The sequence below is a fragment of the Lutra lutra genome, chromosome 4 (genome assembly GCF_902655055.1).
Source record: "Lutra lutra chromosome 4, mLutLut1.2, whole genome shotgun sequence".
Taxonomy (NCBI): domain Eukaryota; kingdom Metazoa; phylum Chordata; class Mammalia; order Carnivora; family Mustelidae; genus Lutra; species Lutra lutra.
In genome coordinates, this window is record NC_062281.1 from 89005812 (window position 1) to 89019589 (window position 13778).

Consider the following 13778-nt stretch of genomic DNA (forward strand, 5'->3'; position numbering starts at 1 on the left):
TACATCTGTATCTTTGGGGTAAATACCCAGTAGTTAGAAGCTCCATTTTTAGAGAAAAGGCAAGGCTCAGAGAAGTTAAGAGATTTATCCTAAGTCACTGAGCTCATGAGTGGTAGAGCTGGGATATATGCTAGGATTGGTTGGTCTGTGAAGCCCTTGTTTTCCATTTTAACAACAACAACAAAATGTCATGCCTGTACAATGACAGGCTAGGAAGAGAGAAGTGTAAAAGCAAGCAGGGAGGTCCATATTCTTGGCTAGTGACAGCAAAGGAAGAGGCTAAAACTGTCACCTGTGATCCTGCATGATATCACCATGCCCACACCTCAGTAAGCTGTTTCTGAGGATTTACCTCCTTAGGGGGCCATCTTGACACAAGCCAGTATTCCTCAATGTGACCTTTCTCCTAAGTCTTTGTGCCTACACAACTCAGAGGGCAGTGGAAGGGGTCTCATGCTAACAAAACCATATAACCTATTGTTCAGGGACATTCAGGTTCCCTTCTTATCCCAGCACTCCATGGAGGCAGCTGTGTGGTGAGAGGCCCATTGAGCCAGGAAAAAAAATCATAGGTCCAGATCTATTTTCACTCAAAACTATGTGACTTTGGCCATGTCCCTTCTCTGAAACTCAGGTACATCCTATGGAATATGGGAATACAAAGCAGCTTTCAGAGTGCTTGTGAAAAGTCAAGATTCTGGGTTGTTGAGAGTCACCATAGCACAGTGACAAGCACACAGTCAGTGCTCAGTGTTGATCTTGTGGATCTTGGCTCTGGTGACTGCTCTCTGGAGTCAGCTGCTGCCACTATCCAGCCTTATTGGTCTTGGGCCTTACCCATGACTAGTTCCCACAGATGGTGGGTGAGGATCTCTACACTGGTGTGCTTGGAAGAAAGTGACTTCTGTCTTGGTCATTTGGCCAGAACATATTTGGAAACAATAGCACACACATGTGCAAGGTAGGAATTCCTTATGTAGCAATGATGGGCAGGCACATGGACTCATGGGACCCTCACAATAATTGCAAAGACCACCAACCATTGAAAGCCTTTGATTCTGGAACCAGGGAGTGAAAACAGGTTCTTAGCACTCAAGTGCAGGACTGGGTTGCAGAGAACCCCACAGCATCTCTAAATGCTGAGGACTGGAGGCAGGTTCACTGCAAAGCCATGTCGCTTTTGCCCCACAAAAGTTATGTAAATGGAAAATAATTTCTGTCCGTTTCATAGATTCACTTCGGATTGACCTGCAAATAATGTTAAAATAATGTTAAATACATGCTAGGTATATCTACATTTGATCTGAAATAGTAGTGTATACAAAGGTATACAAAGGTAAGTTAAGTCTGTGGTAAATCCTTTTGTGGAAAAATAAACATACTTTCATTAGGGAATAATCACTCACCATGTGTTTTCTAATTTCTGTTTTTGGATTTTCCAAGGTGTATGAATTATCCATTATTTAAGATTAGTTCTTCTTAAAAGGGCAGAATGAGTGATCGACATGAGCAGTAATTTTGTGTACATTCCTTTTGTCCATATTCAAAGGTCTACTTACAACTACTTCATATGAAAATGATAATAATGCTCCACGCAGGTTTTAAACTTGCTCAGTTTAGAAGGCACTTCTACGCTGGATGAGTATTGTTAATTCATAATAACTAAGGGGCACAAACAGAGGTTATTACTAGTTTATAGATAAGGAAACAGGGGCTCAGCAAGTAAGTAAAGCCAGGGAGCCAGTGAAGAAGTGGGCCAGGCTGGTCCTTCTTGCTCTCAGAGATAAGAACTGTCCTGTGTGCCCTCTTGTCTTCCTAACATCACAGTAGCCTGAAGACAGTGAACATGACATTTGTCAATAGCTAGCAGCACCTAGAATGACTTCAGGCCCATTAAATTAGGACTGTATTTCCAGGCCCCCAAATTAAATTTTAATGGTTTTCTCTTTGTACGCCCTCAGTGTCCCTTCGTCATCCACTGTGCTCAGAACACCCTGTCATCATCGTTTAATCCTGGCTACCTCCCTGAGGGATAAGGGAGATTTGATCAATGAAGGAGGAAATATGACCAACTCCAGTGGAGGCCAGCACAGACAGGTTTATGGGGTTTGTAAAGAGAATAGCACAAATCCAGCTCATTAGGCTTTCACCAAAATGGCCTTGGAGCTTTGTCCCAGTTTGGTCCTGGGATCTCCTGTAGCCTTAAATGCTAAGCTATCCCACACTATCCCCATGAGCACAGGGATGAAGCCCAGTAGCTCTAGTGGGATGGAGAATGGGGCAAACATGGTGTGTGACATATCACCTAGTCCTCACAATTACAGGGGAAGTTCTGTTTTCCCAAAGAATGGACTAGGCTTCCATATCAAGTCAGTACTCATGTACTTGCAAACCAGCCTTGTCCTCAAAGAGAGGCCCCATCAAGAAGGAATCTCATGGGGCGCCTGGGTGGCTCAGCGGGTTAAAGCCTCTGCCTTTGGCTCGGGTCATGATCCCAGGGTCCTGGGATCGAGCCCCACATCGGGCTCTCTGCTCAGCAGGGAGCCTGCTTCCCTTCCTCTCTCTGCCTGCCTCTCTGCCTACCTGTGATCTCTGTCAAATAAATAAATAAAATCTTTAAAAAAAAAAAAAAGAAGGAATCTCATCTGATTGGGATAATATGGAAATATATTGAAGAATTAGTGGTATTTATCTTATTTTGAAGGGATAGAAGCCATTCGTATGGAGGAGAAAGAAAAGAATGCATTCAAGGAGGAAGTTCTAGCAGAAGGTGGCATGAGCTAGGGTTTCGTGAGAATGTCAATTCCACGCTTTTTCCCCCCCTTGCGGAAATTTTTTTTCAATTGAAGTGTAAAATACATACAGAAAAGAGCACAAATCATTAATGTAAGAGTTTTCAAAAGAAACAGCACATTATCAACATCCCAGAAGCTAGGTTCATGTCTCTACACAGTATTCTTATGTGTAACACCGTGGTTTGGTTTTGCTGTCAATGTAATTTTCTACAAATGCACTCATACCATATGGACTTTGTGACTGGCTTTTGTTGTTATGGTTGTTGTTGTTGTTGTTAAAATTTATGTGATAGTCTTCCATGTTGCTATATATAATAATTTCTCCATATTACATGAATATGCTTTGCATTACATTTATTTTATATTTCCTGATTAAACTTAGGGTATCATATCCTGCAATCTTTAAACATGGTTAAATGAGTGGGAGAAAAGATCAGCCTGTTAAAGAAAATATTTTCCTAAACATGATGGAATAACACTGGACAAAACCTTTGACTGGAAGTCCTATGTGAAAGCAAGTAGAAGAACTTTAGGACCAGAGAGTTGAATTTAGAGGCTGCCACACAAGAACAAAAGCCCAGATCAGGCTATAGGATTATACCAGGAAAGACCCCACTGTCCTGCATCACCTTCAGATCCAAAGGCCTCAGTTTACCACAGGCCTTTCTGTGTGCACCTACATACTCACACCCCTTACTTCTGAATTACAGTCCCATGCGTCTGGTGGCCAGGCCTACTACTCAGATGTCAGGACCCTGTAAGCATATCAGCAAGGCAAGGAAAGGGAGTTTTCTGGCCTCTAGGCAGGTCCAGATTTGACCAGAGACTAGGACAGGAATAAAGACATGCTGGGAAGTATCTTATCTATTCCCATTACATTTAAATCAACAAACCTTTGGTGCCACCAGGACTGTGCAGACTTCTGAGCACAAATGAGGAAAAAAAAATGAAAAACTCCCCCATCTCCCACAATATTTCCCTTTTATATCAATTGGGAAAGAGGTTAGAACCTTCTGGTTTGCTTGTTCTAGAAGTTCTGTCTTTGAGTTGAACACCTAGCTCTGAGAAATTCAGATTCCCTTTCAAATGACAGCTTCTAGCTTTCCTGGTTAATGGTAATGACACTATTAGTCACATGCTCACTGTCTGCATAGGACTCAGAGACACAGCAGGATCAACACTACCTGTCAGGTCAGGGATTAGGCCCAGAATGTGTAATAGATACTCACTAAGACACTGCAACTGTGTCAACAGGGACAACATATTATCTGCCCAATCCTCCCTGCCGTGTCCGGGGTTGAACTTGAGCATTTGGTCTTCCAGGTTGCTCTTACCAGGGCCCAGGTGGGTGGGCCTGGGAGAAGAGACCACACTTGGGGCAGAGAAAGGATAAGGAGAACCAGAACTGTCCATTGTTCTTTTTCTCTCTGACAGATGTACCCTCACCCTGTCCCTCATTTAGGATGTAGGCAGTGGGTGACAGATGACTTCTCTCACTGCGCATGATACTGCAGGTGATGCTTTCTGGTTTTCAGGCCTGTTTTTGTTCTTTTCTGAGGGTGAGACCCAAAATTATGGGATTTTTTCATCTTCTGCCTTTTAAGGGGAGATTCAAATGGCACCCTCCCAGCATTCCCCATTGCCAGTCCCCTGCCCCATGTCACCATTCTGTGCTCTAGGGTGCAAGTGAAGGTATTTGGTTTTACAGATCTACATTTAACAACACCTCATCTTCCATTATTAAATAGTTCTTTGGGGTGTTCATGGCCTGTTCTCCCAGCTAGACTTATTCCCTAGGAAGCAGAAACTTATTCTTCATTTGTAGCCCCCTAAATGTAGAAAAGATAGGTTTGTTAGGTGCTTGCAGAAATATGAATTATCATATGGTTTTACTTATCTGTGGAACATAAGGAATAGCATGGAGGACAATAGGAGAAGCAAGGGGAAAATGAAGTGGGGGCGGGGGTGGGAATCAAAGGAGGAGATGAACCATGACAGGCAATGGACCCCAAGAAATAAACTGAGGATTTTAGAGGGGAGGGGCGTGGGGGGATAGGTTAACCCAGTGATGGGTATTAAGGAGGGCATGTATTGCACAGAGCACTGGGTGTTATAGGCAAACTGAATCATGAAACACTACATCAAAAACAAATGTTGTGCTTAATATATGGTGAATAAAAAAACAAATATAAATGAAGTGAACATCAGTAAAGATTTCTGAGTGAGTGTGTAAGAAGGAATCGCAGTGTAAAACTGAATTTGTTTTGTTAAGATATTTCTGTTTATTCCAAGGCAAAGTGAACATAGGATAAGAGTTTGATTCAACTTCAGACAGGGTCCTTGACCTCTCTCTGCCTCCCAAACCCAAGGGATGTGACTACAGAGTAAAGTCACTTATTTGTAATAACTCCTCACAAACTTCACAGACAACACTTTTACATCTTCAGAGCCTGTCAGTCCCGACCATCACACAGCCTTATCCCCCCTAGCCCCACCCACCCCTGCCAGCCACTTCCCAAAGCTCTGTCCTGCCTCATGGAAACACATGGGCTTTGGAGGCAGGCAGACCTAACTTCAAATTTAACTCTAACGCTTTCTAGGTATGTGACCTTGTGTAATTTACTTAACATCTCTGTACCTCAGTTTCTTCATCAGTAAATTGGATGTAATGATACCTACCTCAGAGTTACCTCATAGATAAAGCACTCGGCTTACTTCCCAAACTTACTTTCCCTTAATTCCCAAACATTTCTGGAGGTTCAAAGCCCCTTCAGATAAAGCTTAGCACACCACTCACAGAAGGAGGATCTAATTAATCTGCAGGACCCCTCTTGTTCCCCAACCTCCCTCTCACACTGACCTTCTCTGAACTGACCAGTTACCATAACAACCTCTGGGATGGGATTCCCACCAGGGACTGGAGCCAGCCCCTCTCCATGCAGATGGCCCTCCTGCAGGTTGCATCTCACTCTGCTCCTCTTACTGGGACTTGCCATCGCTGCAGGGCTGCCTTCGCTCTGCCAGTCTTTGCAGCCAAGACCCTTACTGCACCTTCCCGTCCTGATTGTCATTGCCTTTCCTGTGGGCTGCATGCAGACAAGTGAGGACTGCGAAGAATCCTTTCCAGAAACTACATGTACTTTCTGCAAAAATGTGTGTCAGGAGCTCCTTTGGGACTTGGCTTCAAGCTCAGAATGTTTAGGACTTGGCTTCAAGCTCAGAATGTTTACTTCTCATCAACTTCAAGGATGATAGTTCTTCACCCACAGAAAAATGTGATGTTTATAAAGTGGCACATTGTCATAGAGGGGAACTGTGGCCAGAAATTGAGGGCTCTGATGCACCCATCTATTCTTCAGAGTAACTAGTTCTCTAAGGGTTCTTGGTGCCTTCATTTACATAAGCCACCAAGTGAGTTATGAGGATCCAATGAAATGAGGTGGTAATTAAAATTAAATCAAATCAAAGTAAACCAAGCAGTAATTACCAGTACTGTTAATCTCTTGAGGACTTTCTCCTGGGACTGCCAGGCGACAAACTTGTAAGAGTAGAAACTGCTGGCATCCTGTTCCATAGTTTCCCTCAGGCCTAGCCGTATGTCTGAAATAGAATAGGCTTTCCATAAATATTTGCTGATTGGTTGACCAGTTGAGTTCCCTGTCTTTTCAATGAGAGGATTGCACTTAATTATCTTAAGCCTCTTCTCCCACCAGTTGTAAAATGGTGCCTACCCATAGGATGGGGGTATTAAACTCATGTGTGTGTGTGTGTGTGTGTGTGTGTGTGATGTTAATCACCATACAGTATATCATTAGTTCTTGATGTAGTGGTCCAAGATTCACTGTTTACATATAACACCCAGTGATCCATGCAATATGTGCCCTCCTTAATACCCACCACCAGGCTCGACCATCCCCCCACGCCCACCCCCTCTAAAACCCTGTTTGTTTCTTGGAGTCCACAGTCTCTCATGGTTCATCTCCCCCTCTGATTTCTCCCCTTTCACTATCCCTTTCCTTCTCCTAATGTCCTCCATGTTATTCCTTACGTTCCACAAGTAAGTGAAACCATATGATAATTGACTTTTTCTGCTTGATAACCTTTTTTTAATAAAAAAATGAGACCCAACCAAAAAGAAATGATATTGAATTTCTTGCATGACTCATGAACTTGGCATGAGAGGCAATTCCAAAACAAGAATTCTAAGAATGTTCTAAGTAATGGCAACATTGCCAGATAAACATGTGTAGCTTCCCAAAGTGAAAAGGATAGCCCTCAGTAGATGGAAATTTCTTTTTATTTTTTAGTACTTTTTTTTACTTTTATTTTATTTTTTAAGTGTTCCAAGATTCATTGTTTATGCATCACACCCAGTGCTCTATGCAATACATGCCCTCCTTAATACCCACCACCAGACTCACCCATCTCTCCACCCAACTCCCTTCCAAAATCCTCAGTTTGTTTCTCAGAGTTCACAGTCTCTCATGGTTCATCTCCCCTCCCATTTCCCCCAATTCACTTTTCCTTTAAAATTAAAAAAAAAAAAAGGAGTCCATGACTTTGCAGTCACATGGAGACAAAGAGTGTTCACCAGCCCCGACCTGTGCCAAGCACTGCTGAGCCCATCACAACAGAAAAGAGTTTCCCTCATATGAGGAGACAGACCCAAGGAGGGAATCAGGAAGGGCACCGAGGGTAGTAAGAGGGCTTGCTCATTAAGCTAAAACAGCCACGTGTCAGCAGGTGAAACAGACAAGAAGGGAAATGAGGCTGGGCTGGGCCAAGCCTCATATGAATCGATCCTTCCCATGGGGTGGGGATGGCCTATCTAAAACACTAGCCTCCATTAAATCCCCTACAAAAGGTTCCTGTGCTGCTGACCTGGTACTCCATACATCGCCTAACTGCCACTTGCTCATCTTGTCTGTGCATTAGGTAAGTGCCTTCCTGAGACTCCTCTTTCTCATTCTGTGTCTTAGTGATCTGAGCTCATAAAACCAGGCTGTCAGATCCAGGCCACAGCCCTGTGGTGCCAAGTGTGGGCAGAAAGTATCCACTCTGACGACTGGGTATGTGCATGTGGGAGAGGATGCTCTTCTGAAGCCATGGCGCTCTTTCCTTCTCCCCTGTGGTTAGCCTGGCCGCAGCTTCTCCCACCAAAACCTGTTTTAGCAGCAGCAATGGAACCACCCATGTGCCTTTCTGTACATCAAAGGTGTCTTATTCTTAATGTTCTGGAAGCCTCTTTGCACTGCTCAGAGTCTGGGAGGTCAGAACAGGTTACTCCTGCCAACCTGACAATGGGCTTGAAACTTGTCACAGAGGAAGTGGCTTATGTGGTTGTCCTCCTCCACCTGAGGGCCATATTTAGGCAAGATGAGTTTACAGATTTATCCAAAGGGATCTGAAGTATAACTAAAAAGTCATATTATTTTTACTATTTATAGGTCAGTATTAAGGTTTGCCATGTGGTAAACAACAAAAAATTTGGATCTTTGCATTTCTCTGTTGGGGTACAATATTCTGAGTTTTGTACCTTGATGTACAAAAGCAAAGTCTGCCTGAAATTTTTGGCTACTGGGTGGATAGAAAGAACACCCCCTGAAGAGCCCCCCTGGGACCTGTAGCCTTCAGCCACATTTTTCCACCTTTCCCAGTGCCAAGTCTCCCTCCTTCCTGCCTCCCTTCATTCTCCTGCCTCTGTACCCAGGCCTTCTTCTCTCAACTCTGTATCCAGGCCTTCTTTCTCTCATGCCTTCTCCTTCTCAATTCATGATGCCCTCTCCTGGTGTCCCAGCTTCGCAGCCTTCTTTATCCCCCCTGCATTTGAAACTTGCCATCTCTGATGCCATGTCCTGGTCTCTGAGACTTCTGCTTCAATGCACCTCCACGTCCCTTTGTATTTTGCCCATTCAGCTGCACCCAAGACTCACTTCAGGCATGCCCAGATTCCTGGCTAATGAGAAGGAAAATCTCTCCCTTCATTTGGGAGCGATTCCTCACAGGCCACCAACACTGTGAGCTGGCAGGAGCCACCTACCTATGGGCAAACTGACTTCCCTTACAGGTCTCAGTGCTGAGGACAGATGTCACATTTAGAGGAATTTAGGACTGGGAATATTGCCAATAGCTGGTAGCCTAGCCTCTTCCTGAACACCTAGCCAAAAGGCAGCAAGAAAAGGTGGAGTCAGTCCCCTGGTGTTCCTGCTTGGTAAGGGGTTGACTTATATATGTACTTACTGACTGTCAGTGTTCGCAGCAGCACCCTACACCATATGACAGGCAACCATTGACTGGATAGACTGTCCACAGGGTACAGTATAGAAGATTCACTGCATTTGGGTTAAGGAGATATGGGTCCTTGTGTTTCTTGGTTCCCCCAATCTGTGGGGCCTTGAACAAATCATCTAACCTCTCTGAATCTGTTTGTCACCTATAAAAAAAAAAGTGGAGATATAAGGAGTACAAGGGATGATGCATATGGAAGTGCTTTGTGAGCAGTAGTTTACGTAGATGTACAAACATTAGGTATGTGTATAATAACATCATAATGATATTTAATAGCTGCCACTTAGTATAAGCCAGCCTCTGCCAAGTGCTTTATATGAATTATCTCTTTTAATCCTCACAATAATCCTATAAAGTATATATTTGATAGGATTATCTTCATTTCACAATTAGTAAACCAAGGCATGGAAAGGCAAAGCAACCTGCCCTAGCTCACCAGGTAGGTGGTGAAGGTAGCATAGAAGTCCTGATTCTGGAGCCTGCTGTTAATCACGGTGTGTCTCTCCTTCCCATTCATAAAGTCCATTAAGTAGGAAAGGAGATGGGAAGACCCAGACAGAAAGACCGAACCACCAAAGACTATGGACTCCAAAAGACAAACTCAGGGTTTTAGAGGGGAGGGAGCAGGTGGGAGGCAGTGGGGGGAGATGGGTGATCCTGGTGATAGGTATTAAGGAGGACACAGATCGCATGGAGCACTGTGTGTTATATGTAAACAATGAATCATGGAACACTACATCAAAAATTAATGATGTACTATATGGTGACTAAAATAACATAATAAAAAGGGAGAGAAGGGGAGAGACGGGAAGCAGAGCTGAATATGCGAGAAAAGACCAGGAAGAAGCTGGAGGAAACACTAAAGTTGACTTTGGAGCCCCCAAGGGGGCTTTGTTTCTTTCACCAGCCTGAGTCCAAAGATGCCTCAGTTATTGCAAAACATTAATGGGATCATCGAAGCCTTTGGGCGCTACGCCAGGACTGAGGGCAGCTGCCCGGTGCTTACCCGGGGGGAGCTGAAAAGGCTCCTGGAACATGAGTTTGCTGATGTCATTGTGGTATGACATGCCGGGCCAGGTGGGGAGGGCAGGAGAGGAGAGATGAAACAGATTTGCCTGCAGATGCTTTGCCTCAGGAATCTGAGGTGGCAGTCGCTGGATCCAGGCCCACTGGGCCTCCTGGCAGCTCTGTAAGCTGAGACAGGAAAGGCAAAGGAGCAAGAGACAGTCACAGCAGTTCACAGGTCAGGTCCTTAGAGAAAATACCTTTATTTCAATTAATTCTAATTCAGAGACAAGGTGAAATGACTCACAGGGGACAGCTCAGAAAGAAACAGAGCCTTTGAAGATTCTAGAAATGAAAGTAATTGCTGCTTTCTGGTGTTTCTTAAATCTAATAGAGTAACTACTTCCTTTGTCTATCAGAAATTAGATCACCCATTAATAAGAATGCATTAGAAACATAGTTCAGTATCTTGCAGTTGCTCAAAAATATTAGTTGAGTGTTCACATCAGAAATGAGTTTTGAAGGACAGGTTGGTTATTATCAGATGGGGGTACACTCTAAGAGCCCCTCCCCACTTCTCCAACCACTGACAAAGCAGACCTAGGACCTTGAGGCATTTCCCTGTCCCTGCCTGTCTTTGGTTTACCTAAAGCAACCAGGACGATGGTCTTAGAGACAGGAATGTATAGACACACAGGATGCGTATTCAGGGCAACTTGTGGTCCCACCAGACCCCACCCACCCCATCTTCAGAAAGCACCTTAGCCTCAGCATGGATCTCACAGAATTCCCTTTGGGCTATGTTCCTGCTGTGTTTCTCCTGGTGCTGGGTTTGCTGGAGAGCATCCTGCTCAATGCCAGGGGTCAGGGACTGAGGACAGCCCAAAGACTCATTATAAGCTCAATCATTTATTTATTCTTTATTGAATCTTGATCCAGTTCTCCTGGAGGCCAGGAATTATGCCAGGCACAGATGATACAAAAAAAAAAGTGCTTTCTACCCTTGCAAGAGGGGCAGGACGGCACACTGAAAATGGTTTCATGTTAGGGCTGCTGTAGCTATGTGAGTGGTATGGAGCCAGCACAGATGGACTCCCAAGTTCAGGGTTGGGAAGCCTGAAAGCTGAGTGCACTGGCCCAACCACACCTTCCTCAGGTGAGGGATGCTGACTTGGTCTCTTCTCCACAGAAACCCCATGATCCTGCCACTGTGGATGAAGTCCTGCACCTGCTGGATGAAGATGATACAGTGACTGTGGAGTTCAAGGAATTCCTGGTCCTGGTGTTTAAAGTCACCCAAGCCTGTTTCAAGACAATGAGTGAGAGTCCTGAGGGGACTTGTGGATCTCTGGAGTCTGGAAGCCTTCCCACTGGGGCCTCACAAGAGCTGAGGAAAGAACAGAGCAAGAGAGCTGAGGTGGGGCAGACTAGGGAAGGACAGATTTGCGAGAGGAGCCAATGTGTACAACACACTCTGGCCTCCAGGGGACAGGCAGGTGTTGGGGCTCAGAACCATGCTCAGGATCTTGGCCAGGATAGGCAGTCTGAATCTCAGAAACAAGAGAAAGTCAGCAGATACAAGCTCGGAGATATGTGCAGCAGACCCAGAGAGTGGGAGAAGACAAGAGTCACCAGACCAGACAGAGGGAGTCAGAGAGACAGTCACAGACCAGGGAACAGGACAGAGCACAGCAGACAAGTGAATTAGTGACTAGAACTGGAACTCAGACCCAGACAGATGCAAACCAGAATGTGGAGCAGGATAGGAGCCATCATATAGAAAGCCCTGACACACAGCCACAGGAGTCCACCCATGGCCAGACCAGAGGGACTGAGGTTCAGGGTCAAGACAGGAGCCAGACAAGCCCGATACTAACAGAACATGTTCAGACACTGGGAGGTACCACCCGGGCCGTGGAGCCAGACAGGAGCCGTCAGATAGGAAGCCCTGACACACAGCTACAGGAGTCCTCCCACAGCCAGAGCAGAGGGTCTGAGGTCCAGGGTCAAGACAGGAGCCAGGCAAGCCAGATACTGACAGGAGAACGTGTTCAGACACCGGGAGGTGCCAGCCAGGCCATGGAACTAGACAGGAGCCGTCAGATAGGAAGCCCTCACACACAGCTACAGGAGTCCTCCCATGGCCAGACCAGAGGGTCCAAGGTCCAGGGTCAAAACAGGTGCCAAACAAGTGAAGTGGTGACAGGAGAACAGATTCAGACACAGGCAGCGTCACAAACCCAGACACACACCCAGGCCATGGAGCAGGACAGGAGCCACAATGCAAGTGACATAGGAGATAGAAATGAGGGACAGACCCAGAGACAGTCAGACAGTGGTCACAGATGGACACAAATGAGCCACTAGGAGGCAGGAGAGAAAAAGCTGGGAGGACAGGCCCAGGCTGGGACAAACACTCTGACAGGCAGACAGGACTAGAGCAGCACTCACCCAAGATGCAGTGTGACAGGTGGGCAGAGAGAGAGAGAACCCACAGTGGTTACCCAGGAGTGGGTGGATGACCACACAAGGGAGATGGAGATCCCAAGGCAGGGGCAGGGCAGCCTGCACACTGGCATGCCTTCGGCCCAGGGCCAGGAATCAGCCCAGCCAGAAGGGAAGCGAGGCTTCACAGCCAGGAGGCTATATTCCTACTTTAAGAGCAACAAGCCATGAATATCCCAGACCTGGACTCCAGTGTTCAGTACTGGAAGAAGACAGCTGCAGAGGGGTTGGTTTGTCCTGCCCTGACCAGTCCAATTGGCATGTCTCTGGACATTAGTTCTTAATCATGGTGTTTCTCTCTTAGGTCTTTCTCAATGAAAACTTTTCTGCAAGGTGTTTTCTATCCTAAACTCCTCTCTGAGCTGCTCTGCTGTGCAGACGCCCTCAGGAACAGGAAGACACAGAGCCAGTCACCCATTTATGCCAAACTCTCCTCAGTTTGTGGGGGTTTCAGAGCTACTTTTATCTCTTCCTTCTGTCTATTATCCCATCTATCCTAATGCACCAATAAAACCTTCCTGAGCAACTAGGTTCTGTGTCCCTTTCAATCACCATTGACATGATGGATTAAGGGATACAGGGCTGTGATAATGAATTTGACACAGCCCCTACCCTACAAGAGCATCTGGTTGAGAAAATATTGTACAAGATTCCAAGAGTTATAAAAATATGAAGAGAGTAGATATCATATTTCTATACTTGTCAGAGATGGATCATAAAAGTTTTCAACCAGAAAAGACTTTTTTGCAATGCCCTTAAAAGACAAGCTAGATTTAAGTAGGTAGATAAGCTCTAATTCTACAGTGTTAAGTCTCTGTTGACATGTAAGTTCACATAGGAAGGCCAACTTAAGGTTACTAATAAATGGCAGAAGGCCACTGGGAACTTTGTAGGCAAGAAGGGAAAGGCAGTGTTACCAGGAATTGAGCCAGGAACCACAGCCTTGGCTCCTCCTCTGTGTCAGCTCTGACCTCCCATATGTCTCACTTGCTGGATATGAACAAGTTATGAGGTAGAAATTCTTAACTCTGGTTTATTGTAATAATCATCTCAGAAGTAGTTTTAAAATGTAGATTCTTGGGGCACCTGGGTGGCTCAGTGGGTTAAGCCTCTGCCTTTGGCTCAGGTCATGATCCCAGGGTCCTGGGATCGAGCCCCACATTGGGCTCTCTGCTCACCAGGGAG

General features: G+C 45.4%; 1 protein-coding gene across 1 annotated transcript; it reads left to right on the forward strand.

The window, feature by feature from the left end:
• The first annotated feature begins 7709 nt into the window (after nt 1-7709).
• On the forward strand, nt 7710-12843 carry CRNN (cornulin). The gene is given in 4 exon segments (XM_047727420.1): nt 7710-7730; nt 9991-10141; nt 11278-11656; nt 11659-12843. Coding segments are annotated over 3 exon segments (1623 nt in total). The 5' UTR covers nt 7710-7730; nt 9991-10003; the 3' UTR covers nt 12765-12843.
• The last annotated feature ends 935 nt before the right edge of the window (nt 12844-13778 follow it).